This window comes from Akebia trifoliata, chromosome 16 (assembly GCF_017979445.1).
Source record: "Akebia trifoliata isolate Shusen 1 chromosome 16, ASM1797944v1, whole genome shotgun sequence".
Lineage (NCBI taxonomy): Eukaryota > Viridiplantae > Streptophyta > Magnoliopsida > Ranunculales > Lardizabalaceae > Akebia > Akebia trifoliata.
The window spans coordinates 30,530,851-30,555,884 of record NC_141390.1 but is presented as its reverse complement, the minus strand read 5'-3'; the positions used below and the strand labels follow the sequence as shown (position 1 = coordinate 30,555,884).

General features: G+C 33.5%; 4 protein-coding genes and 1 pseudogene across 5 annotated transcripts; 1 reads left to right on the top strand and 4 right to left on the bottom strand.

Annotated features, from left to right (window-relative positions):
• Nucleotides 1-3,173: 3,173 nt before the first annotated feature.
• LOC147383474 (major allergen Pru ar 1-like) lies at nt 3,174-4,599 on the bottom strand. The gene is made up of 2 exons (XM_086428742.1): nt 4,373-4,599; nt 3,174-3,494 (listed from the first exon to the last, which is right to left on the bottom strand). The coding sequence occupies exons 1-2, from the start codon at nt 4,551-4,553 to the stop codon at nt 3,196-3,198; spliced, it is 480 nt and encodes a 159-aa protein (XP_086284868.1). The 5' UTR covers nt 4,554-4,599; the 3' UTR covers nt 3,174-3,195.
• A 5,683-nt stretch (nt 4,600-10,282) lies between these two features.
• LOC147383473 (major allergen Pru av 1-like) lies at nt 10,283-11,096 on the bottom strand. The gene is made up of 2 exons (XM_086428758.1): nt 10,855-11,096; nt 10,283-10,751 (listed from the first exon to the last, which is right to left on the bottom strand). Exons 1-2 carry the CDS (start codon nt 11,033-11,035, stop codon nt 10,453-10,455), a joined length of 480 nt encoding a protein of 159 aa, XP_086284884.1. The 5' UTR covers nt 11,036-11,096; the 3' UTR covers nt 10,283-10,452.
• A 4,424-nt stretch (nt 11,097-15,520) lies between these two features.
• Nucleotides 15,521-17,990, top strand: LOC147383472 (major allergen Pru ar 1-like). Its single transcript, XM_086428952.1, has 2 exons — nt 15,521-15,800; nt 17,525-17,990. Exons 1-2 carry the CDS (start codon nt 15,620-15,622, stop codon nt 17,821-17,823), a joined length of 480 nt encoding a protein of 159 aa, XP_086285078.1. The 5' UTR covers nt 15,521-15,619; the 3' UTR covers nt 17,824-17,990.
• Nucleotides 17,991-18,009: 19 nt separating this feature from the next.
• On the bottom strand, nt 18,010-19,636 carry LOC147383471 (major allergen Pru ar 1 pseudogene; annotated as a pseudogene). The gene is made up of 2 exons (XR_015173857.1): nt 19,367-19,636; nt 18,010-18,482 (listed from the first exon to the last, which is right to left on the bottom strand). The product of XR_015173857.1 is annotated as a major allergen Pru ar 1 pseudogene (transcript).
• Nucleotides 19,637-22,273: 2,637 nt separating this feature from the next.
• On the bottom strand, nt 22,274-23,123 carry LOC147383470 (major allergen Pru av 1-like). The gene is made up of 2 exons (XM_086428629.1): nt 22,877-23,123; nt 22,274-22,773 (listed from the first exon to the last, which is right to left on the bottom strand). The coding sequence occupies exons 1-2, from the start codon at nt 23,055-23,057 to the stop codon at nt 22,475-22,477; spliced, it is 480 nt and encodes a 159-aa protein (XP_086284755.1). The 5' UTR covers nt 23,058-23,123; the 3' UTR covers nt 22,274-22,474.
• Nucleotides 23,124-25,034: the final 1,911 nt, after the last annotated feature.

Genomic DNA, 25,034 nt, shown 5'->3' with positions numbered 1-25,034 from the left:
TATGCATTTACCATTTTAACCTTAAAAATAAATCAAAATTCAACTAAATCTTTCTCTTATTTTTAATTTTCCCGACACTAACAAAAACCCGCACTTCGCCTTCTCCATCTTTTTAAATTTAACCTAATACAAATGACACCAAACATAAATATGAAAGAGGATAGGATCTTTTCGTAATTTCAGTCAAAAAATAAAAAAGGGAATTTTCGGTAAAAAAAATTTACATTTTACTATTTTTACTGTTTTGGTAAAAAATATTAATTTCAAAAACGGTAATAATATTAATTCTGAAAACTGTAAATTACCGTTTTCGAAATTAATTGTTATAGTCTACCGTTTTGTTAAATAATCGAAATGTGGTGCATGCTTTGATAAATTTGCCAATAAATAAATATCTATTTTGAGCTTGATCAAAGGTTTTGAAAATGGATGGTTACAGAACTCTCAAATTTAAAATTTAATTTCAAAGATTAAAAAGAACCTTATCTTTAATTTGTTCTTTCAAAATTGTTATAATTTTGTCCTCTACATCCTTATTGCATCAGATTATGTTTTTGGATATCACAATCTGAGCTCATGACCATTAATAAGATTTGAAATCTTATTAAATTAACTCTTCCATTTTTACCATGTATTTGATTACACATAAAAATAGAGTGGATAATCAATTTCCAAAATCCACCCCAAAATCGGTTTTTGATTTAAAAAATAATTTTTCACTCTCTCTAAAAAAATTCATTTTAGTAAAGTGAGGATTTCAGTTTTCCACCATACCCAAGGGACATGGGAAATTGAAATCCACCCCAAAATCAAAATCTTATCTCCTCTGCTCTTCTTCCCCACCATCACTATCACCATTATCGTCATTCTCTCCATCGTCGGCCACCTCTCTCTCTCTCTCTCTCTTTTCTTTTATCGTCTCTCTCTTTTTCCTCTTTCTGTCTTCTTCTTATTCTTTTTCTAATTTAGATTTTCCCCCTGATTTGGTCTATAGATGCAATAAAACAATGAAAATTGATTTTCCTACCAAACCCATTTTCCATCATCATTTTTTTTCCATGGATTTCAAATTGAGTTTATTTCCATTCGATGAAAGAGACCCTTAAGAAAATTCCTAGGAATATCTTTCCATGCCAACTGTATTTTTAATCTCTTGCCTCAAGCTTTGTGCATTCTTACATTGAAACTTCTAAGTTCTAACAGTCATGACGTTCTGAGAAATTATATATAATAAATTGCTTTTACATTACGGATTACGAGAGTTAATGATAAAGTCAACTTCATTGGCCCTTCTAAGTATTTGAAAAAGAGATTATTTTGATGGTTAAATTTCAATCCAACTTGAATATTACTAGACTTTATTTATTTATTTAATTTTTTTTTTCTCTCATCTCATTTGTAAGTTTAATGTAGAGCTTTCAACGTAGTATAATATTGAAAAATCCTTTCTATAATGTCTTAATAAAAGATTATGGTAAATTTGACTTGTGATTTTAGCTTCAAAAATTCATCTTCTTCAAAATAGTACAAGTTGACTTACCATGTTGGGGGTTTTGGGGGAAAATTTTAGGAAAAAAAAAATCTACAAATCACCAATCGATTGATTTTCAGTTATAACTTCACCAATTCAATCGGATTCTGATCGATCTTTGTAAGTCAACATGACTTTCATCTTCTGATCGATTTGCCACCTATCCAGAATCTAAAATTTACATGATCACAAATTCATAAATAAAGATAAAGATAATAATTAAAAGAATAATGATGAATGCACGTTTTTAGTACACAGCTGGCATGGCAAGGGCACAGAATCGCACATCTTTTTTTTTGTGTATCCTGAAGAAAAGATTTATGGTTCCGTGCTCTTGCCATGTCAGCCGCTTACCAACCACATACCAAAATTGTGTGCATTCATCACGACTCTAAGTAAAAGGGCACTGTTAATAATATGTTTATTAAAAATTAAATAAAATCTGAGCCGTCTCATTGGGCACTTTCATTTTTTCTTCTTATTTTAGATAAATTTTCAAATAGCTGTTTCCTCCATTATGGATAAGGGCAGTGTTAGTTTCAACCCTGGACACCTTCACCCAAACATTGGATGCTCTAAGATTCCCATCATACATTGCAAGGATGATCCAACGGTCTGGATCTCAGGTTGAGGGTCTGCTCGGGCTGATAATACCATTCTCTTATAAATAGTATAATTAATTAAAATTTTGTATAATAATATTTTTCCTGTTTATATGGAAAAATAAAAACTTGAAGGAGAATCAAACATGTTGTGGTCTACTTTATGGAGGTTGATAGGGTCCATGTGGTTTGCTAATTAAACGAGTACACATGTGTTTGCCTCGATAATCATGATCATGTGAAATAAAAGTCAATTAGAAGGAATCTTCAAATTAAAGATTTTAAAAGAGTGAGAGAATTGGGGTAACCATTTAACAAAGAGAAGCCTTCTAGAATAGGACCATTTTGACTCTGCTTTACACTTTGCTGATGTGGAGGTGTGTGCCCAATCACAAGTGAAAAACATCCAATCACCACATCAGCAAAGTGTGAAACAGAGTGAATTTCAAAGTCAATCCAACATTTTCAATTAAAAAAAATAAGTAAAAATAAAAATTCTCACCAATATCTATATTTTATTTTATCTTTTCATTTGTATGTATATGAATAATTTGCATATTCCAAGTGATTAATATAAGGGTGAATTACTATTTCGTGAGCTGAAAATGAATTATTTACGATTCCGGTCACTTTACATTTTAATTTCCAAAACGTGAACAATGACGTTGTCATTTAAAACCACCGAATTCATCATCGTTCACGTTTTGATAATTAATATGAACATTGAGCCGAAATCGTAAATTCGTCAAAAGTTGATCACTTTTTTTTCGTAAATATCTCTTAATAAACCCAATAGCTGGTCCAATGTGAAAACAATTAAACACCCCATATTGATTTGTTCTGAACAATTAAAAAAATTTATCACACATCATTTATGTATGTTAAACATTTCAACAAATTCCCATTTAAAAGCAATTCAAAGTAGGGGGCTTCTTATCACTGAGCCAATTATAGTGTTTGCCACTTTCAATACAAGCCAAACCGTTGGGTAGGACAGACAACATTTATTCGACCTAGATACACTTAGCATAATTTTATTAAAAGAAAAATTACAAGGCACACTTAACAATAGGCATCAGGATTCTCAGTGAGGTGGGTTTCAACAGCCTTGTACATGGCCATGGCTTTCTCTTTTCCAGACTTGATTTCCTCTTCTTTGATCTCAACACCTTCCTTGGCATGGTAATGGCTGGTTGTCTTACATTTGCATCCTCCATCAGCAGTAGCCTCGAACTTAGCCTCGTAAACAATCGATTCCACGCCTCCCTTCAATGCATCACCGTCGAACATGGTGTATTTGCAGTAGAGATTCTCTTTGTCAAGTACGTCAATTTTGTGCTTCACGTATTTTAAGTGACTAGCTGCAGAGATAATCAATCATGGTTACATTAGTTAGTATTTTTTGACAGATATATTATACTAGATTTTTAAGTCATGGTGGGAGAGCACATCCAAGCGCATTTTGTGCTCAAACACTCTTTTGGACTTCAATTCCATCCTATGTGGGAAACTTAAGCTATGTTTGGATTGAGAGAAGTGGAGAGGAGAGAAACTTAATTTCTCTCCACCATATTTGGATTGACAAGAGAGAATTTGGGATAACTTTGAAATTTTAAAATATCATAATGAAAGAGATCTAGGGGTAGAGTTGAAATTGTAAAATTTTTTATAAGGGTTTCTCTCCCCTTCTCTCCAATTATTTTCTCTTCTCTCCCCAGTTAACAATCCAAATAAGAGAAATGGAGACAATCTCATTTATTTTCTCTTCTCCCCATTTCTCTCAATCCAAATATAACATTAAAGAACTTAACTAATCCTCCCCCTCCCCATGTCCTCTTTTTTTGAAGTAAATGGTTAAGATTTATCTTAGAGATTCGTAATATATTCTTGGGATACATATTTTGTCACAATTGTTGGATCTCACATATACACGGTTGGGATTTTATGTGAACATATGAGCTCATTTTTCATGGGTCCGCACATCCCGACAATCCAATACTATGTCTAAATAACAATTTGTTTTCCCAACTTATCATAGGGTGGGCCCACACCTTTTTGGGATGGTACTAGTTAGTCGTCACAGTTGCAAATCATGACCTCACAATTTTTTTTTAAAGTACAATTAGATTAGTCAAGAGGCCACCAAATTTTGAACACACGACTAGATGGAGTAAAGCCCCATCATTAATTTTACCGTTGAGCACCTATCTAACATTACTAGGTGATTTGTGTAACTTACTTTCACTGAAATTGAGTTGTTTGACGGTTCCAGCCCCTCCATCTCCCTCAATTATATCAACGCTCTTAATCACATGAGGCAAGAGTTTGGGCATGAGGCCATGGTCAACAAACAAGGCCTTGAACAGCCAAGATGCTGAGATATGGCAGGTAATCTCATGAGTATAAGTGGTGACACCCATCTTCTCTTTTTAGAGAATATAAGATGATGAAAGGAAGAATAACAAGAAAGAAATTAGGGATGAATTGGCTTAGGAGTGAGTTGTGAAGATGGTGAAGAGCTCTGGGTGTATATTTATAGATTGAGATGGGGATGCCTTGGCCCTTGGGTGTAAAAACTAAAAAGGTCTTCAAGTCAATGTTCAATTAAGTCCAGCCACGCCTCTATTATTTATATTTATAAAAATGCACTTCACCTAAGGATTTTAATTTTTTTAATTTTTTTATTTAATGTGGGTCCCTCTCTGAAGTCTGAATTCTAGAAGTTCAACATGGTAGAGAAGACTAGACTTACATTTTTGGGCAAAAAGTAGCCCAAACATCCCCAAGTGGGATAAAATTAAACCCAAGCCTACCCAATATTAATCGTTTCGGCATTTCTTTATACAAAGACTCCATTTTTTCCTCTTTTCGGATGGTAAATATTTCTCAGAACATGGAGTGTGAATCAAACCCATGTTTGAATTGAAATTGAGATACTGATGCAAGTTCTTCCCTCATGTTATGATCTTCTACATCCTAGGTCTCCCCGTTCCGTCATCTGGCTTATGTTCTTCATGTAGCATTCAGACCGAATGACTCTATGAAATTACGTCGATACTTCCACATATTACGGGTAACGTAGGAGACATCTCTATTTTTCCCCGGGGGGTAGAATTACCACTGCTTAGCTTTCAATTCGCCTCTGACCATCAAATGAAATGTTGCAAATCCTTTAAAGACAGCCTAGCACGTTCATTTATCAGGTCCTAAAAGTGGGTAACTTGCTCTTTTAGGTTTTAGATTCTATAAAAGCCCAAAAATATTTGATCCTAATTCTGATGGAGTAAAAGCCCAGAAAAGTGGGCCTAGTAAAAAAAAACCCATTAAGTTGGGTGGGGGTGCGATAACTAATATCAGTTTCTAGGCATCTCAAGAGGGTGGTGGGTAGGGGTGCAACTTGGTTCGGGTTAGTTTGGATTAGAGCAAATCATAACCGAACCAATCAAAATCGATTCCATCGTATGAGAATCATAATCGAACCGAATTGTTCTAGAACCGAACCAATCCAACCAACCTTACTTCGGTTTGGTTCGGTTCGATTCCATGGTTTGATCAGAAATCACAGTCGCAATCGCAACCGGAGAGAGAGAGGAACTTGTTGCAGGTCGCAGTCGCAAGAAAGAGATCAGCCGGTCGCAGAGACGATGTGAAGGTTTGATTTAGCCGGTAGTAGTCACTTGCAGAGACGTGAGAGATGAGGAGCTTAGCCGATGGCAACCTGTCGTAGAGATGACAGTGAGAGTTTGGTTTTAGTTGGTGGCAGCCGCTCGTAGAGAGAGAGAGAGAGTGATAAGGGGTTTTAGCCGGTGGCAACTACTGGCAGCCGTTGGCAGCCTGTAGCAGAGATGGGAGAGAGACGAGGGTTCGAACAGTTTGGTTTTGTTAAAAATGAAAAATGAAAAAAAAAAAAAATATATATATATATATATATATATATATATCTATATATATATATTTGTTCGATTTTCGGGTTGGTTCGGTTTTTTATGTTATTTGAATCGAGAACCGAACCGAATTTATTGGTTTTTTATTTTTAAAATCCAAAACCGAATCGATATAAGTATAAACCGAACCAAACCAATTCAAATTCCACGATTTGGTTCGGTTCTCGGTTTGAACTGAATTAAGTTGCACCCCTAGTGGTGGGCACCCATAATGAAGTTTTTTATTCACATTGGACCAGCTGCTGGGTTTATGTTAATAACGTGGAATATCCCAATTTGAATATCTAAATTATTCATATACGTACAAATTAAAATGAAAATATAGATATTGGTGATAATTTTTATTTTTTAATGGAAAATGCTGCAGTGACTTTGAAATTCACTCTGTTTCACACTTTAGTGACATGGTGGTGTGCACAAAACCATGGATGCTTTTCACTTGTGATTTCGTACACACTATGATGATAGAAACCACTCCATCGTGATAGAAATCATAGATGTTGATGGACTTTCCATAAATAAAAACCATTAATCATGCAGGAACAACTCTTTGTTCTAATTGATGGTCATTCATGGATAAAATGGTCCTATTCATGAACGTTTCTCTTAGTTTAATGGTTAATATCAAGGTTCCTAACACTGACTACTACCGATTCTCTTACTCTTTTAAAACCTTTAATTTGAAGATTCCTTCCAATTGGATTGTAATTGACCTTCATTTCACGTGATCATAATTATATCAAGGTAAACACATGTGGACTTGTTTAATTAGATAAAACATTTATCAATTTGGTTGGACTGCGTTAAATCATAATTCAATTTAGTTGGACTGACTTTTTTTTATTAAAAAATAAAAATTATACTTTTCACCTAAATAATGAAAATAGAGTACCATGACAAGATTCCATGTTTCACCAATTGAATCAATTTTGTCATGTACCAAAATCTTGAAAATTTTCTGAAGTAAAAAATTCTAGTAATTTTCAATTTGAATTGAAATTTAACCATCAAAATAATCTCTTTATCAAATGCTTAGAAGGACCAATGAAGTTGACCTCATCATTAACCTTCGTAATCAGTATGTAAAAGCAATTTATTTGTTATAATTTCTCATAATGTTATGACTGTTAGATGTTTGAATATCCAAAGTTTGAGGCAAAGGATTAAAAAGACAGTTGACATGGAAAGATATTCTTAGGAATTTTATTAAGGGTCTCTTTGATAGCATGGAAAGTCACTTTCAATGGTATTTGAAATCTATGAAAAAATGGTCGTGGAAAATGGGTTAGGTTGGAAAATCAATTTTTATTGTTTTATTCCATCTAGATAAAATCAGGTAAAAAATCTAAATTAGAAGAAGAGAGAAAGAGGGCAAGAGAGAGGCCGTGGAAGAAGAAAAATAAGTGAGAGAGAGAGAGAAGAGGGAGGTAGTTGGTGACGACGATGAGAACGATAAGGTTTTGATTTGGGAGTGATTTCATTTTCTAATGGGTATAGTGAGAAAATGAAATTTACACTTTACAAAAAATTTTAAAGAGAGTGAAAAATTATTTTGCATGCCAAAAACCAATCAAACATTTTGAAAATGATTTTCCACCTTATTTTTCATGTGCAATCAAACGCACCCTAAGAAAAGGAAGAGTCGGGCTAGCTTGAAAATTTTAACAAGATTTCAAAACTTACCAAGGGTCATGAGCACGGATTTTGGTAGCCAAAAACATGATCCAATGCAATAAGGATGTAAACATGAATTTTTTTGTTTTCAAAGATTCCTACTAGGATTTTGAGTCGTCATCATTCTTCTTTAGAAAAAGGATGTGAATAAACACCCAAAAAATAATTTTTATTTGTAGTGACTCTCGTATAGATAAGAAACATTGATCTAGATAAAGTAATCCATTTAGAAAACATGAAAGGTGTTAGGCATCTTATTTCCCCAATGTCAGATGTTAACCTATGGCATAATCATTTTTTATTTTTAGAAAATTTTAAAAGAGAAAATTGGTAGTAAAACTTTGTACCTTTAAATGTTAAGGGATTTTATTTTGGAATTAGATTATGGGGATCACCTCATTAAGAGAGGGACCCCATGGTGACTAAACTACAAACATTTACATTTTTATGGAGGTAGAACTCAAAAAAAAAAAATTAAAATGAAAAAGTGAAAGAAGGAGATTAGGAGATAGAGAAGGGAGGGGGAAATTATTTCCTACTAAACCTTACCTTAAAACTTGTATTTTCCTTCTTATTTTCATTCTTGAATTCTTGATATTTTTTATCTTGATAATGTATTTATATTATATTTTTGGAGAAGAGAAGAGATAATTGAGGTGAGTAGAGATTTTAGGTTGAGAGGAGGTTAATAATATGTTTTAAGGTGAGAGTTTGGGAGAGATGACTTGAGAGTATGTGGGGTTTCTAGATGAGCTTGAGTGTGTATGTGAGAGAGAGAGAGAGAGTTCAATGTAGCCTTTGCAAACCATCCACAATGCAGATTAATTCTGAATCTAACTCAATCCATGTAGCAAGTCATTGCTCATGGATCGGAAAATGGAGCCGTTTAATCAATGAAAGTAACTAGAAGTTATTCATGTAAATCCTAATCTGATTGAGATTGCTTAATCTATATTCTGATTCTTCACAGAGCATAGCCATTCTTGAACTTATCTAAGTAATGGCTATCAAAGTTGAATCAGAAATATAAGCTAAGGGATCTAATCAAAGAAGAATTTACAGAATATTTAACAAGATAAGCAAGAATAATGAATTTGAAACTACATTAAATGGATGGACTTGCTCTGGCATTATTGAACTCTCTAAGGAGATTCTAGCCACTCATTGCAAGATTCATAATTGCAACAATTAATAAAAAGCAAAGAATATGGGTGAAGAAGATGAAGACGATGATCGATCCGAAATTCTCCTTTTATAGCTCTTCCAACAATTACATAAACAATGAGTGGTTCCTCTTGATGTTCTCACTACACTCAAGATCTCACTCAAAGGAAAATTGCAGAGAATTACAAATAGGAGAAATCAAAACTTAGAGAAGAAGAGAGCAAGGAGAGGGCCCCTTCTCTAAAATCAACCCTCAAATTTATAATGTTCGTATTCGGGCAATCGGGTTAACTTTTCGGATGATTCGCTTCAAACTACCCATTCAGTTACAACCACCGAAGCTTCTAGAAGCTTCTGTGAAAATCTCGAAGGCAAATTCCTCGAGATGACCGCGGCGCGGTCATGCCTAGCCGCGGCGCGGTAACGTGGCGCCCAAATCGATCGAGATTTTTCTGGATGCTTCCTTTCGGCTCGTGTATTGTAACCGTAATTGTTTCGCGATTTGTTAGCTTCCACGTGCGCTACAATTAACACTAATATATCATTAGCTCTATTAATTTGGATAAATAAAATAATTTTACAATTATTTAAATGAACTAACATTTATGTAATGGTAATCTTAGTGCAATTGTGGTCCCAAAATTGAATAATTGGGACCTTATCAAGAAGGGAGGGGGAAATTATTTCCTACTAAACCTTACCTTAAAACTTGTATTTTCCTTCTTATTTTCATTCTTGAATTCTTGATATTTTTTATCTTGATAATGTATTTATATTATATTTTTGGAGAAGAGAAGAGATAATTGAGGTGAGTAGAGATTTTAGGTTGAGAGGAGGTTAATAATATGTTTTAAGGTGAGAGTTTGGGAGAGATGACTTGAGAGTATGTGGGGTTTCTAGATGAGCTTGAGTGTGTATGTGAGAGAGAGAGAGAGTTAATTTAGTAAGATTTCAAATTTTATTAATGGTCATGAGCCCAGATTGTGGTATCCAAAAACATGATCCCGTACAACAAGGATGTAGAAGACAAAATTATAAAAACTTTGAATGAACAAATTAAAAAAAAAAAAAAAAAAAGATTCTTTTCAACATTTGAAATTTGGAAGTTCTATAGCCATCCATTTTAAAAGCCTTTGATGAAAATCTCAAAACAGATATGTATTGAATGCTCTGCCCCAAACATAAATAAAAACTAATAATAATAATAATAATAATAAAATTTGTTTGAGTACTCTCTTTTATAAATATAAAAAAATTGTTTGCACACTCCTAATTTGAACTTGTACATTCCCTCTTATTCATAGGGCTTTGTTTCTTTTATTAAAATATCACAGACTGATTTTTAAAAAAAATTACCACTCTTCACTTATATATGTAAAAGATTTCAACAAAACAACCCCGTAAAAGCAATTCAGAATAGGGGGCTTATTATTATTATTAAGCCAATTGCAATGTTGGCCAATTACAATAGAAAACCTTCATTTATTCAACCAATACACACTTTGCATAATTTTAGCAAAAAATATAATAAAAGACACTAAGCATAGGCATTGGGGTTTTCGTTGAGGTAGGTTTCGACAACCTTGTACATTTCCATGGCTTTGTCCTTTCCAGACTTGATTTCCTCCTCTTTGATCTCCACACCTTCCTTGACATGGTAATGGCTGCTCATCTTAGATTTGCATCCTCCGTGGGCAGTTGCTTCAAACTTAATCTCATAAACTATTGATTCAACACCGCCTCTCAATGCATCACCTTCGAACAAAGTATACTTGCAGTAGAGGTTCTCTTTGTCAAGTATATCGATCTTGTGCTTAACATATTTCAATTGACTTTCTGCGTAGAAATATTAAGAACATTCTTATATTAATTAATATTTGTTTGACAATAAATATATAACCATAATTATTATAAGTAATTCATATTTTGTATAACTTACTTTCACTGAAATTGAGTTGTTTGATGGTTCCAGCCCCTCCATCTCCATGGAGTAACTCAACATTCTTAATTGCTTGAGGCATGAGCTTTGGAATAAGGTCATGATGAAGGAACAATGCGTTGAACAACCTGGACGCAGAGATGGAGCAATCCAACTCATGAGTATAAGTGATGACACCCATTTTCTCTTTTAGGGAAATATAAGATGAACTAAGGAAATTAAAAAGGAGATTTAGAGATGGATTTGCTTGGGAGGTTGTGGAAATGGAGAAGAGCATTGGGGGTATATTTATAGATTGAGATGGGGGATGCCTTGGGTGGGAAAATTAAATTTCTAGTCAATGTTCAATTTTCACGGCTTCTACTAAATTTGGGATATTTAAATTGAATATTAGTTGTGGATCCCTTGCTTGATTCTAGAACTTCAATTTGATTGGGTAGAATTGAACTACAACAAAAAGAGGAATATGTGGACCTAGCCATAGTAAGTCCATGCATAGCACTCAAGGTTTATTGGTTTGGGCCAATCATAGCCCAATCATAACTGTGCTAATAATTTAAAGGAAGCTTTGATAACATTGTGACTTATACCGAACATACGAGATGTAGCCTAGTTAGCTAGAGAATCAAATCCAATTCATTTGGATATTAGAAAGGCATTAACCTTATATCACACGAGATAATATTCAAGAATCTTGATGCGACTTGTAAACCTAAAGAGATCGAGTACACTTTTTTACTCTTACAAACATCACTCATGAATGTGCCCTCTTAATTCTATTCAAAGCCGATTCTTTTGGATCATATTGGCTTTCACGACCTTTATCATGTCCTTTTTAATTTTTCTCTTTGTCTTTCAAGAAGAATAATTTGTACATTCCCTTTTTAGTATAATTTGCGGAACCTGATAATATTAGTCAGAAAAGAGTATTATTCATCATTTAACATAGTAAAAATGTCAATTTTATGTAAAGTATAAGTGTATTTTTTTTTCTTTTTTAAATTTCATTGATATTATGTAAAACCCTAATTAGATTTTCCTGGGATTTATATATATATATATATATATTTGATTGTGTTACCTGTAATTGCAAAATTTCACTTCATAGCGAAATCAAGGTGATCCGTGGGCATGCCTCAATCTTGACGGAATCAAATAAAAATCTCTGTGTTTTGTGTATGATTGCATCTTTATTTTTATTGTTCTTGGATCGATTTCTCTACATTCATTTCATAAACCAAGGCTATGATCAAGAATAAATACTTGTTTAATATATCCCCCACACACCTTATTAATCTCTATAAGTTCAATTACAACAGTTTTTTTTCTTTCTCCTTTAACCATTATTATTATATTATCCTTATCTTATAAATTAATATAATTTTATTATACCTAATTATAGCTAATCAAATTATATTATTATATTATGAATCGTGCACTAGAGTAACATTAAAATTGTCATCATTTCTCACATTGTTGATGTGGAGGAGACCACATGGCCATCGATGGTTTTCACTTGTATCTCAATGAAAAGTAATTAAGATTCCATATATGCATCCACATCAGCAATGTGAGAATCGATATCAATTTTAATGTTACTTGAGCATTTGACCTCAGTGGAAGATACATGGGGGACATCTTGACGTGATGGTGTGCGCATGAACGTAAATTTATTTTAACATATCTCTCAGAGAAAACACGTTTATGTAGATGGATATGCCCACACCACCACATCAAGATATCCCACAAGTGTCTCTCACTAGGGTCACTCCAGCATGACTCTATTATATATAGCAAAATTATATTGTCGACCCACACGCAAACTTTTGCCAGATCATCCTCAATGTAAGTGGTGAATATTATTGGGACGAAGGTCACCATGGTTGAAAGTAGGCCTGCCCTCATCCATAAATGGTGGCTTATACTTTTATTAGACTTTTCTAACAAATAGAGTCGGCAAAAGATATACCTGTTGTTGTGGGTCTTAAAGTCTAGCCCTAGGAATGTTACTCTGACCTGCAATCAACCAAATACTTTTCTCAATAGAAAATGCTGGATTAACATTGAAATGTACTTCAATTATTCTCACATTACTCTATTATTATTATTATTATTATTAATTTTATAAGAAAAATATTAAAGTGACCTCAAGATTAGACTTCACATCACACACATCCTGACATAAAAATGTATGGGAACCATGTATGCTTTCTTTGAGATAGGAGTGCAAAAGCATCTACGATTCCTATCCACTTTCACATCAAGATGCGCAATGTGAGATCCAATCTTGAGGTCACTCCACTACGACTCTTTTTACAATAGTCAAAAGAATACGTTGAAGTGACTTCAAGATTATACCTCAGCACATCCTAACGTGAAAATGTGTAGAAAATTTAGATGCTTTCATTGATATACAAGACAAAAAAATGTTAGATACGAAATTCAGAGAATACAAATAAGAATGTGACGTGTCATTTTGAGACTATTATTATTAACATTTTGATTTTGTTTATTAAAAGTCAAATAAAATTTGAGCCGCCTTGTGGAATTTTCATTTTCATACTTATTTTTAGACAGTTTTCTAATATAGTTGTTTCCTCCATTATGGATAAGTGCGATGCTAGTTTCAACCCTGGACAACTTCATCCCCCAAACATTGGATGGTTCTAATATTTTCATCATACATTGTGAGGATGATCCAATCCAATGGCTTGGATCTCAGGTCAATGGTCAGCTCGGGCTGATAATATCATCTCTTATAATTATAAATAATATAATCAATTACAATTTGGTATAATAATATTCTACTTATTTTTATGATAAAATAAAAACTTGAAGGAGAATCAAACATGGTGTGGTCTACTTTATGGAGGTTGATAGGGTCCATGTGGTTTGCTAATAAAATAAGTCCACATGAGTTTACCTTGATATACTCATATGATCATGTGAAATGAAGGTCAATTACTATGCAAATAGAAGTAATATTCAAATTAAGGGTTTTGAAAAAACAACAGAATCGGTATAAGAGTCGTGATATTTTAACTCGAAAATTTTCACTCGATTTGTACTCAGTTGACATGGCAAGTGCACAGAACCATAGATCTTTTTCTTTGGGATATACATAGATCTTTTTCTTTGGGATATACAAGAAAAAAGTCTACAATTCTATGCATTTGGCAAGTCGACCAAGTACAGATTGAGTGAAAATTTTCTTGTCAAATTGTCATTTGTCTTGGTATAAGTTTACATTTGGAACCTTGATTGTAAACATTTAACAAATTTAGAGAAATTGTAGAGAATAGGACCATTTTATTTATGAATAATCATAAATCAGAAGAAAAAGTTGTGGTTGCTGCAAGATTAATGGTTTTGATTCATGCAAAGCTAGCAACATCTATGGAGTGTTATTAACTTCACAATGTATGTACTCCACACCAATAAAAATATAAAAATATATATTGAAAAAATAAATAAATTAGAAACTCTCATGGAGTTCGATATTTTATTTTGTCTTCTATTTTGTATGTATGTGAATAATTAGGATATTCATATTCGAAATGATTTAGATAGACCTAACAGCTGATCCGATGTGAGCGAAAAACTTCATTATAGGTACCCACTATAGAGTTCCCAGAAAACCGATATAAGATACCCCACCAGCCCTAACTTAATGGGCTCACTTTTTATGGGCTTGTACACCATCATAATTTTTGGATCTCTATATTCTGGGCCTTTGACCATCTACAAGAGCAATTAACAAGCACTCTTCAACAGATTAGCAGACTTCTGCTCCACTGACCAGAAACAATTAGTATTGGGTGGGCTTGGTTTAATTTTAGGGAAATTTACTTAAAGGACCTGGCAGAGGGATTTTTTCTAAATAATCCCTAAGTTTTATGCAGTCTCTTAAATTCATTAAGTAATATCTTTTCTTAATAGTCTTGGACCTCATCTCCTACATTTCTCACGATTAAATATTCTAACTGTTCAAATTCATCGTTTTCATCTAAAAAAAATTAGATTTTTGACATCTCAATCAAGTTTCAGAAACTCCATTCCTTTAGAAAAAAATCACCTTTTTTGGATGAAAATAAATCAAGAATGATTCTTTTAGTTTGAAATTGTCCAAACAAGTTGTTTTTTCAAGTTTTTAGTTGATCTATCCATGCATTTTAGTCGAAAAAACTTGAAAATCGAAAATGGGTGAATTTTACAAGTTCTCCATTTTATGTATTATTGTCAAGTTTGACAATAAATAAAAAGTGAGATGAACTTGACAATAAAAAAATAATGAGGGATCATTAAGAAATAAAAAATTTATTAAATGTCATATCTAGTTACCATCCAGTACTTAGGGATTATTTAAAAATAAATTCCTCCACCAGATCCTTCAATTTTATCCCAGTTGGGAATTGCTTGGGCTACATTTTGCCCAAATTTGTAATTCCAGTCTTCCCTATTTGGTTGACTTTCTAGAAACCAGACTTCAGACATGGACCCACAGCTTCCGTAGATGACGGATTAAATAATGAGACTTTGGTGGTGCATTTTTATAAATATAAAATAATAGAAGGGTAGCTGGAATTGATCAACATTGACTTGAAGAATTTTTATACCCGATGGCCGATGTATCCCCATCTCATTAATCTCTATAAATAACAGCAATGCTCTTCATCATCTTCACAACTCACTCCTAAGCCAATTCATTCCTAATCTCCTTGTTGTTATTCTTCTTAGATCATTTTATATTTCTCTTAAAGAGAAGATGGGTGTCACCACTTATACTCATGAGATGACCTGCCATATCTCAGCATCTAGGCTGTTCAAGGCCTTGTTTGTTGACCATGGCCTCATGCCCAAGCTCATGCCTCATGCGATTAAGAGCGTTGATATTATTGAAGGAGATGGAGGGGCTGGTACCATCAAACAACTCAATTTCAGTGAAAGTAAGTTACAAAACATGAATTAAATAGTTGGTTTAGAATTAGATAGATGTTAACCCGGCCTAGATGGGTTGGCTTAGCTGTAAAACTGGTGATAGGGGTATCGTCCCTCTAGTCTTGTGTTCGAGTCTTGGTGGCCTCCAAAGTTACTTTAATGCCTATTGAAAAACTTTCATAGAGTGAAGGTGTGTGACTATAGGGACTTGTCCCATCCAAAAAAAGTGAGGGCAACCCGATATTAAAAAAGGCAGATTTACTAAAACATGCACAACATTTGCAATATTTATCAAAACGGTAAACTGTAGCAAATATTTTCGAAAATGGTAAAGTTACTGTTTTCGAAAATAATTTTTTTTTATCAAAACAGTAAAAGGGTATATTTTTGTACCAAAAATACAATTTTCTTAATTTTGACAGAAATTACGAATCAGTCCTATCCAAAATCATAAAAATATAACTGTGGTTTCATTTGTAATGGTTTTCCTTCGAACAACTTCTGTAAGAGGTCGAAGACGCGAAGAGGTATGCAACCTCCCCCTCTCTCTCTCTCTATCAAAGAAAGTACATAAATATCGAAGATTATCTCAGCGTTTAAAGAAGCTCCTCTCTTTCTCTCTCTCTCTCTCTGGTTGAAGAAAGAACAAGAACAAGGAGCAGGGGTCAGGACGTCCCTATCTTTAAAGAAAGAGAACAATTTTTAATATTTGTAAAAAAAAGAATTTGACAGCAATATTTAAAAAGGAAAAGCTTCATGCAAAGGAGTATTTTAATGGCGTACCATAGAGATCTCTTTGTTACAACCAAAACTCCTTTTGGCCATGGTAATATTGTACATTGGATTTTAGAAATGGAGAAGATGAAGTTCAGCTTTTCCTCCAAATTTTTTTTGGATTTTAAGTTGTTGTGAGGAGATCTCTTCGTTACAACCAAAACTCCTTTTGGCCATGGTTATACTTTACATTAGATTTTAAAGATGGAGAAGATGAAGTTCAACTTTTCCTCTAAATTTTTTTTGGATTTTAAGTTGTTGTGAGGGTTATAAGTGTAAATGCACACTAAAAACAAAAAAGGGTATTTTTGGTACACAAATTTATGTTTTTGCTATTTTTATCGTTTCGGTAAAAAAAATTATTTTCGAAAACAGTAACTTTACCGTTTTCGGAAATATTTGCTATAGTGTACCGTTTTGATAAATAATTTCCAAAACTCCACCGTTTTGGTAACTTATTCTTAAAAAAGTGTGTCGTGATGAATGCACGTGGTAAATCATATGTCATTGACGTGGCAAGGGCATAAAATCATAGATTTTTTTCTTTGGGATACACAAGGAAAAAGTTCTGCGGTTTTGTGCCCTTGCCACATCAATTACGTACAGATCGCGTATGATTTATCGTGTGCATTCATCATTGTTTAAAAAAAAAAAAAGTTAGGTGTTGTATCAGATTGTGGTGCGTTCTAGGAATAGAATCATTGTGGGGGTAATTTTAGTCATTTACTTCAAAACAGAGCATATAATTTTTTTTTTTTTTTCGAAAGAGCCTTAAGTTTTTTTAGTTTCCCATATAGGATGGAATATTTGAAGAGCAGGATGCCTTTCTTAGATCTTCACCAAACGTTATTGAACTCCAAAAGCAATTTTGAGCACAAAACGTGCTTTCAAACATGATCTAAATTCTACCATAATATATATATTTGTCAAAAATTACTAACATAGCTTATCTATGCAGGTAGTCACTTGAAACATGTGAAGCACAAGATCGATGTACTTGACAAAGAGAACCTCTACTGCAAATACACTATGTTTGAAGGTGATGCATTGAAGGGTGGCGTTGAATCGGTTGTTTATGAGGCAAAGATAGACGCTACTGCTGATGGAGGATGCAAAGTCAAGACAACCAGCCATTACCATTGCAAGGAAGGTGTTGAAATCAAAGAAGAGGAAATTAAGGGTGGAAAAGAGAAAGCCATGGCCATGTACAAGGTTGTTGAAACCCACCTCACTGAGAACCCTGATGCCTATTGTTAAGTGCTTGTTCTTTCTCCCATAAATTATGAAAAGTGTGCCTTGGTTGAGTAAATTAATGTTGTATGACTTGCATTGTGTGTCTTATGCATCGGTGTGGCTTGTATTGTATCTGGCCAACAATGTAGTTGGTGTAATAATAAGAAGTCCCCTATTGTGATATTGCTTTCCCCTATTGTGATATTGCTTTTAATTGAGTGAATCAAACCAATTTATGGGGTGGGGGGATGTAACAGTAGTGAGAAGAATATGGGGAGATTGATATGAGTCAGATGGGGAATGTGATGCTTTTATATTGTTTGCCACTTTCAAAACAAGCCAAACCGTTGCGTAGGACAGACAACTTATTCGACCTAGACACACTTGACAATAGGCATCAGGATTCTCAATGAGGTGGGTTTCAACAGCCTTGTACATGGCCATGGCTTTCTCTTTTCCAGACTTGATTTCCTCTTCTTTGATCTCAACACCTTCCTTGGCATGGTAATGGCTGTTCGTCTTACATTTGCATCCTCCATCAGCAGTAGCCTCGAACTTAGCCTTGTAAACAATTGATTCCATGCCTCCCTTCAATGCATCACCCTCGAACATGGTGTATTTGCAGTAGAGATTCTCTTTGTCAAGTACGTCAATTTTGTGCTTCACGTATTTTAAGTGACTAGCTGCAGAGATAATCAATCATGGTTACATTAGTTAGTATTTTTTGACAGATATATTATACTAGATTTTCAAGTCATGGTGGGAGAGCACATCCTAGCGCATTTCGTGCTCAAACACTCTTTTGGACTTCAATTCCATCCTATGTGGGAAACTTTAGCTATGTTTGGATTGAGAGAAGTGGAGAGGAGAGAAACTCAATTTCTCTCCACCATGTTTGGATTGAGATGAGAGAATTTGGGACAACTTTGGAAATTTAAAATATCATAATTAAAGAGATCTAAGGGCAGAGTTGGAATTGTAAAATGTTTTATAACCATTTCTCTCATCTTCTCGCCAATTCTTTTCTCTTCTCTCCACACTAAACAATTCAAACAAGAGAAATGGAGGCAAACTCATTTATTTTCTCCTCTCCATTTCTCTCAATCCAAACATAACATTAAAGAACTTAACTAATCCTCCCCCTCCCCATGCCCTGTTTTTTTTTAAGTAAATGGTTGAGATTTATTTTAAAGATTCGTAATATATTCTTGGGATACATATTTTGTCACAATTGTTGGATCTCATATATACACAATCGGGATTTTATGTGAACATATAAGCTCATTTTTCATGAGTTTACACATCCTGACAATCAGATACAATGCCTAAATAACAATTTGTTTTCCCATATTATCACAGGGTGGGCCCACACCCTTTTGGGATGGGACTAGTTAGCCACCACATTTGCAAATCATGACCCCACAAAAATTTCTTAAAGTACAACTAGATTAGTTAAGAGGCCACCAAATTTTGAACACACGACTAGATGGAGCAAAGCCCCATCGTTGATTTTACCGTTGAGCACCTATCCAACATTACTAGGTAATTCATGTTTTGTGTAACTTACTTTCACTGAAATTGAGTTGTTTGATGGTTCCAACCCCTCCATCTCTTTCGATTATATCAACGCTCTTAATCACATGAGGCAAGAGTTTGGGCATGAGGCCATGGTCAACAAACAAGGCCTTGAACAGCCTAGATGCTGAGATATGGCAGGTAATCTCATGAGTATAAGTGGTGACACCCATCTTCTCTTTTAGAGATATAAGATGATCAAAGGAAGAATAACAAGAAAGAAATTAGGGATGAATTGGCTTAGGAGTGAGTTGTGAAGATGGTGAAGAGCTTTGGGTGTATTTAGCCTTGGTCCTTGGGTGTAAAAACTAAAAAAATCTTCAAGTCAATGTTCAATTAAGTCCAGCTATGCCTGTATTATTTATATTTATAAAAATGCACTTCACCTGTGGAAGCAATTTTAAAAAAAAAAAAAAAAATTAATGTGGGTCCCTCTCTGAAGTCTGAATTCTAGAAGTTCAACATGGTACAGAAGACTAGACTTACATTTTTGGGCAAAACGTAGCCCAAACATCCCCAAATGGGATAAAATTAAAGCCAAGTGGGATAAATTTTTTTATATATTAAGGTAAACACATGTGGACTTGTTTAATTAGATAAAACATCTATCGATTTGGTTGGACCGCGTTAAATCATAATTCAATTTAGTGGGTCTGACTTTTTTTTATTAAAAAATAAAAATTATACTTTTCACCTAAATAATGAAAACAGAGTACCATGACAAGAATCGATGTTTCACCAATCGAATCAATTTTGTCATGTACCAAAATCTTGAAAATTTTCTGAATTAAAATATTCTAGTAATTTTCAATTTGGATTGAAATTTAACCATCAAAATAATCTCTTTATCGAATGCTTAGAAGGACCAATGAAGTTGACCTCGTCATTAACCTTCGTAATCGGTATGTAAAAGCAATTTATTTGTTATAATTTCTCATAATGTTATGACTGTTAGATGTTTGGATATCCAAAGTTTGGGCAAAGGATTAAAAAGACAGTTGACATGGAAAGATATTCTTGGGAATTTTATTAAGGGTCTCTTTGATAGCATGGAAAGTCACTCTCAATGGCATTTGAAATCTATGAAAAAATGGTTGTGGAAAATGGGTTAGGCCAGAAAATCAATTTTTATTGTTTTATTCCATCTAGATAAAATCAGGCAAAAAATCTAAATTAGAAGAAGAGAGAAAGAGGGGAAGAGAGAGGCCGTGGAAGAAGAAAAATAAGTGAGAGAGAGAGAGAGAAGTGGGAGGTGGTTGGTGACGACGATGAGGACGATAAGGTTTTGATTTGGAAGTGATTTCATTTTCTAATGGGTATAGTGAGAAAATGAAATTTACACTTTACAAAAATGTTTAAAGAGAGTGAAAAATTATTTTGCAAATCAAAAACCAATCAAACATTTGGAAAATGATTTTCCACCTTATTTTTCATGTGCAATCAAACGCACCCTAAGAAAAGGAAGAGTCGGGCTAGTTTGAAAATTTTAACAAGATTTCAAAACTTACCAAGGGCCATGAGCACGGATTTTGGTAGCCAAACACATGATCCAATGCAACACGGATGTAAACATGAATTTTTTGTTTTCAAAGATACCTACTATTTGGATTTTAAGTTGTCATCATTTTTTTTAGAAAACGGATGTGAATAGGCACTCAAAAAATAATTTTTGTTTGTAATGACTCTCGTATAGATAAGAAACATTGATCTAAGTAAAATAATCCATTTAGACAATATGAAAGGCGTTAGGCATCTTATTTCCTTAATGTTGGGTAGTAACTTATGGCATAATCATTTTTCATTTTTAGAAAATTTTAAAAGAGAAAATTGGTAGTAAAACTTTGTACCTTTAAATGTTAAGGGATTTTATTTTGGAATTAGATCATGGGGATCACTTCATTAAAAGAGGGACCCCATAGTGACTAAACTACAAACATTTACATTTTTATGGAGGTAGAACTCCAAAAAAAAAAATTAAAAATGAAAAAGTGAAAGAAGGAGGTTAGGAGATAGAGAAGGGAGAGGGGGAAATTATTTCCTACTAAACCTTACCTTAAAACTAGTATTTTTCCTTCTTATTTTTGTTCTTGAATTTTTAATATTTTTAATCTTGATGATGTATTTATATTATATTTTTTGAGAAGAGAAGAGATAATTGAGGTGAGTAGAGATTTTAGGTTGAGAGGAGGTTAATAATATGCTTTAAGATGAGTGTTTGGGAGAGATGACTTGAGAGTATATGGGGTTTCTAGATGAGGTTGAGAGTGTGTGTGTGTGTGTGAGAGAGAGAGAGAGAGAGAGTTAATTTAGTAAGATTTCAAATCTTATTAATGGTCATGAGCCCAGATCGTGGTATCCAAAAATATGATCCGGTGCAACAAGGATGTAGAAGACAAAATTATAAAAACTTTGAATGAACAAATTAAAAAAAAAAAAAAAATTCTTTTTAACATTTGAAATTTAATTTTAAATTTGGAAGTTCTATAGCCATCCATTTTAAAAACCTTTGATGAAAATCTCAAAACATATATATATACATATATTTAGCATGAGTTTTTTCCATGAAATTTAGATGGTGGTGGCATTGGATTTCCTATGTGGTAACCCTTGTGGGCCCAACGACCCTTGCTTAGTAAGGAAAGTGTTTAAAAAAAAATGAATCTTTATAAAAATTGTATTGATCCCTAGGAAACTTGTGTTTTTCTATTCACCTCGGCAATATTGTGGATGCTCTGCCCCAAACATAAATAAAAACTAATAATAATAATAATAAAATTTGTTTGAGCACTCTCTTTTATAAATATAAAAAAATTGTTTGCACACTCCTAATTTGAACTAATCAGTACATTCTCTCTTATTCATAGGGCTCTGTTACTTTTATTAAAATATCACAGACTGATTTTAAAAAAAAAATTACCACTCTTCACTCATATATGTAAAAGATTTCAACAAAACATCCCCTTAAAAGCAATTCAGAATAGGGGGCTTATTATTATTATTAAGCCAATTGCAATGTTGGCCAATTACAATAGAAAACCTTCATTTATTCAACCAATACACACTTTGCATAATTTTAGCAAGAAATATAATAAAAGACACACTAAGCATAGGCATTGGGGTTATCGTTGAGGTAGGTTTCGACAACCTTGTACATTTCCATGGCTTTGTCCTTTCCAGACTTGATTTCCTCCTCTTTGATCTCCACACCTTCCTTGACATGGTAATGGCTGCTCATCTTAGATTTGCATCCTCCGTGGGCAGCAGCTTCAAACTTAATCTCATAAACTATCGATTCAACACCACCTCTCAATGCATCACCTTCGAACAAAGTATACTTGCAGTAGAGGTTCTCTTTGTCAAGTATATCGATCTTGTGCTTAACATATTTCAATTGACTTTCTGCATAGAAATATTAAAAACATTCTTATATTAATTAATATTTGTTTGACAATAAATATATAACCTTAATTACTACAGGTAATTCATGTTTTGTATAACTTACTTTCACTGAAATTGAGTTGTTTGATGGTTCCAGCCCCTCCATCTCCATGGAGTACCTCAACATTCTTAATTGCTTGAGGCATGAGCTTTGGAATAAGGTCATGATGAAGGAACAATGCGTTGAACAACCTCGACGCAGAGATTGAGCAATCCAACTCATGAGTATAAGTGATGACACCCATTTTCTCTTTTAGGGAAATATAAGATGAACTAAGGAAATTAAAAAAGGAGATGAGAGATGGATTGGCTTGGGAGGTTGTGGAAATGGAGAAGAGCATTGGTGGTATATTTATAGATTAAGCTGGGATGCCTTGGATGGGAAAATTAAGTTTCTAGTCAATGTTAAATTTTCACGGCCTCTACTAAATTTGGACTATTTAAATTGAATATTAGTTGTGGATCCCTTGCTTGATTCTAGAACTTCAATTTGATTGGGTGGAATTTGAACTACAACAATAATGTTACTCATTCTATCCAAAGCCGATTCTTTTGGATCATATTGGCTTTCACAGCCTTTGTCATGTTCTTTTTAATTTTTCTCTATCTTTCAAGATGAATAATTTGTACATTCTTTTTTTAGTATAATTGGCTTTCATTATTATGGTTTGTGGAACCTGATGATATTAGTCAGAAAAGAGTATTGTTCATCATTTAACATAGTAAAAATATCAAGATTATGTAAAGTACAAGTGTATTTTTTTTCTTTTTTAAATTTCATTGATATTATGTAAAACCCTAGTTAGGTTTTCCTGGGATTTATATATATTTGGTGGTGTAACCTGTAATTGCAAAATTTCACTTCATAGCAAAATCAAGGTGATCCGTGGACATGACTCAATCTTGATGAAATCAAATAAAAATCTGTGTTTTGTGATGATTGCATCTTTATTTTTATTGTTCTTAGATCGATTTGTCTACATTCATTTCATAAACCAAGGCTATGATCAAGAATAAAGACTTGTTTAATATATCCCCACACACCTTATTAATCTCTATAAGGTCAATTACAATAGTTTTTTTAATTTCTCCTTTAACCATTATTATTATATTATCATTTTCTTATAAATTAATATAGTATTATTATACCTAATTGTAGCTAATCAAATTATATTATTATATTATGAGTCGCGCGCTGGAGTAACATTAAAATTATCATCATTTCTCACATTGTTGATGTGGAGGTGACCACATGGCCAACGATGGTTTTCACTCGTATCTCATTGAAAAGTAATTAAGATTCCATACATACATCCACAACAACAATGTCAGAATCAATGTCAATCTTAATGTTACTTTAGCATTTGACCTCAGTGGGAGATACATGGGAGACATCTTGACGTGGTGGTGTGTGCATGTTCGTAGATTTGTTGTACTCATATCTCAGAGAAAACACATCTATGAAGATAAATATGCCCGCACCACCATGTCAAGATGTTCCCTATGTGTCTCCTACTGGGGTTAGTCTAGTATGACTTTATTATATATAGCAAAATTACATTGTCGACTCACATGCAGACTTTTGCCAAATTATCCTCAATGTAAGTCGTGAATATTATCGGGACGAAGGTCACCATGATTGAAAGTAGGCCTACCCTCATCCATAAATGGCGGCTTATACTTTTATTAGACTTTTCTAACCAATAGAATCGACAAAAGATATACCTATTGTTGTGGGTCTTAGTGTCTAGCCCTAGGAATGTTACTCTGACCTGCAATCAACCAAATACTTTTCTCAATGGAAAATGCTGGATTAACATTGAAATGTACTTCAATTATTCTCATATTACTCATTTATAATTATTTTTATTTTTATTTTATAAGAAAAATATTAAAGTGACCTCAAGATTTGACTTCACATTGCACATCTTGATGTAAAAGTGTATGGGAATCATATATGCTTTCTTTGAGATAGGAGTGAAAAAAGCATCTATGATTCCTATCCACTTTCACAGCAAGATGTGCAATGTGAGATCTAATGTTGAGTCACTCCACCATGACTCTTTTTACAATAGTCAAAAGAATATGTTGAAGTGACTTCAAGATTATACCTCAGCACATCCTAACGGGAAAATGTGTAGAAAATTTAGATGCTTTTCATTGAGATACAAGACAAAAAAATGTTAGATACGAAATTCAAAGAATATAAATAAGAATGTGAC

Excerpts from the sequence above, each read along its gene's own strand:
- LOC147383474 (XM_086428742.1), bottom strand. The coding sequence starts at position 4,553 with ATGGGTGTCACCACTTATACTCATGAGATTACCTGCCATATCTCAGCA. Across the intron at positions 3,495-4,372 it reads ACAACTCAATTTCAGTGAAA|CTAGTCACTTAAAATACGTG; the intron begins GTAAGTTACACA and ends TTATCTCTGCAG.
- LOC147383473 (XM_086428758.1), bottom strand. The coding sequence starts at position 11,035 with ATGGGTGTCATCACTTATACTCATGAGTTGGATTGCTCCATCTCTGCG. Across the intron at positions 10,752-10,854 it reads ACAACTCAATTTCAGTGAAA|AAAGTCAATTGAAATATGTT; the intron begins GTAAGTTATACA and ends ATTTCTACGCAG.
- LOC147383472 (XM_086428952.1), top strand. The coding sequence starts at position 15,620 with ATGGGTGTCACCACTTATACTCATGAGATGACCTGCCATATCTCAGCA. Across the intron at positions 15,801-17,524 it reads ACAACTCAATTTCAGTGAAA|GTAGTCACTTGAAACATGTG; the intron begins GTAAGTTACAAA and ends TTATCTATGCAG.
- LOC147383470 (XM_086428629.1), bottom strand. The coding sequence starts at position 23,057 with ATGGGTGTCATCACTTATACTCATGAGTTGGATTGCTCAATCTCTGCG. Across the intron at positions 22,774-22,876 it reads ACAACTCAATTTCAGTGAAA|AAAGTCAATTGAAATATGTT; the intron begins GTAAGTTATACA and ends ATTTCTATGCAG.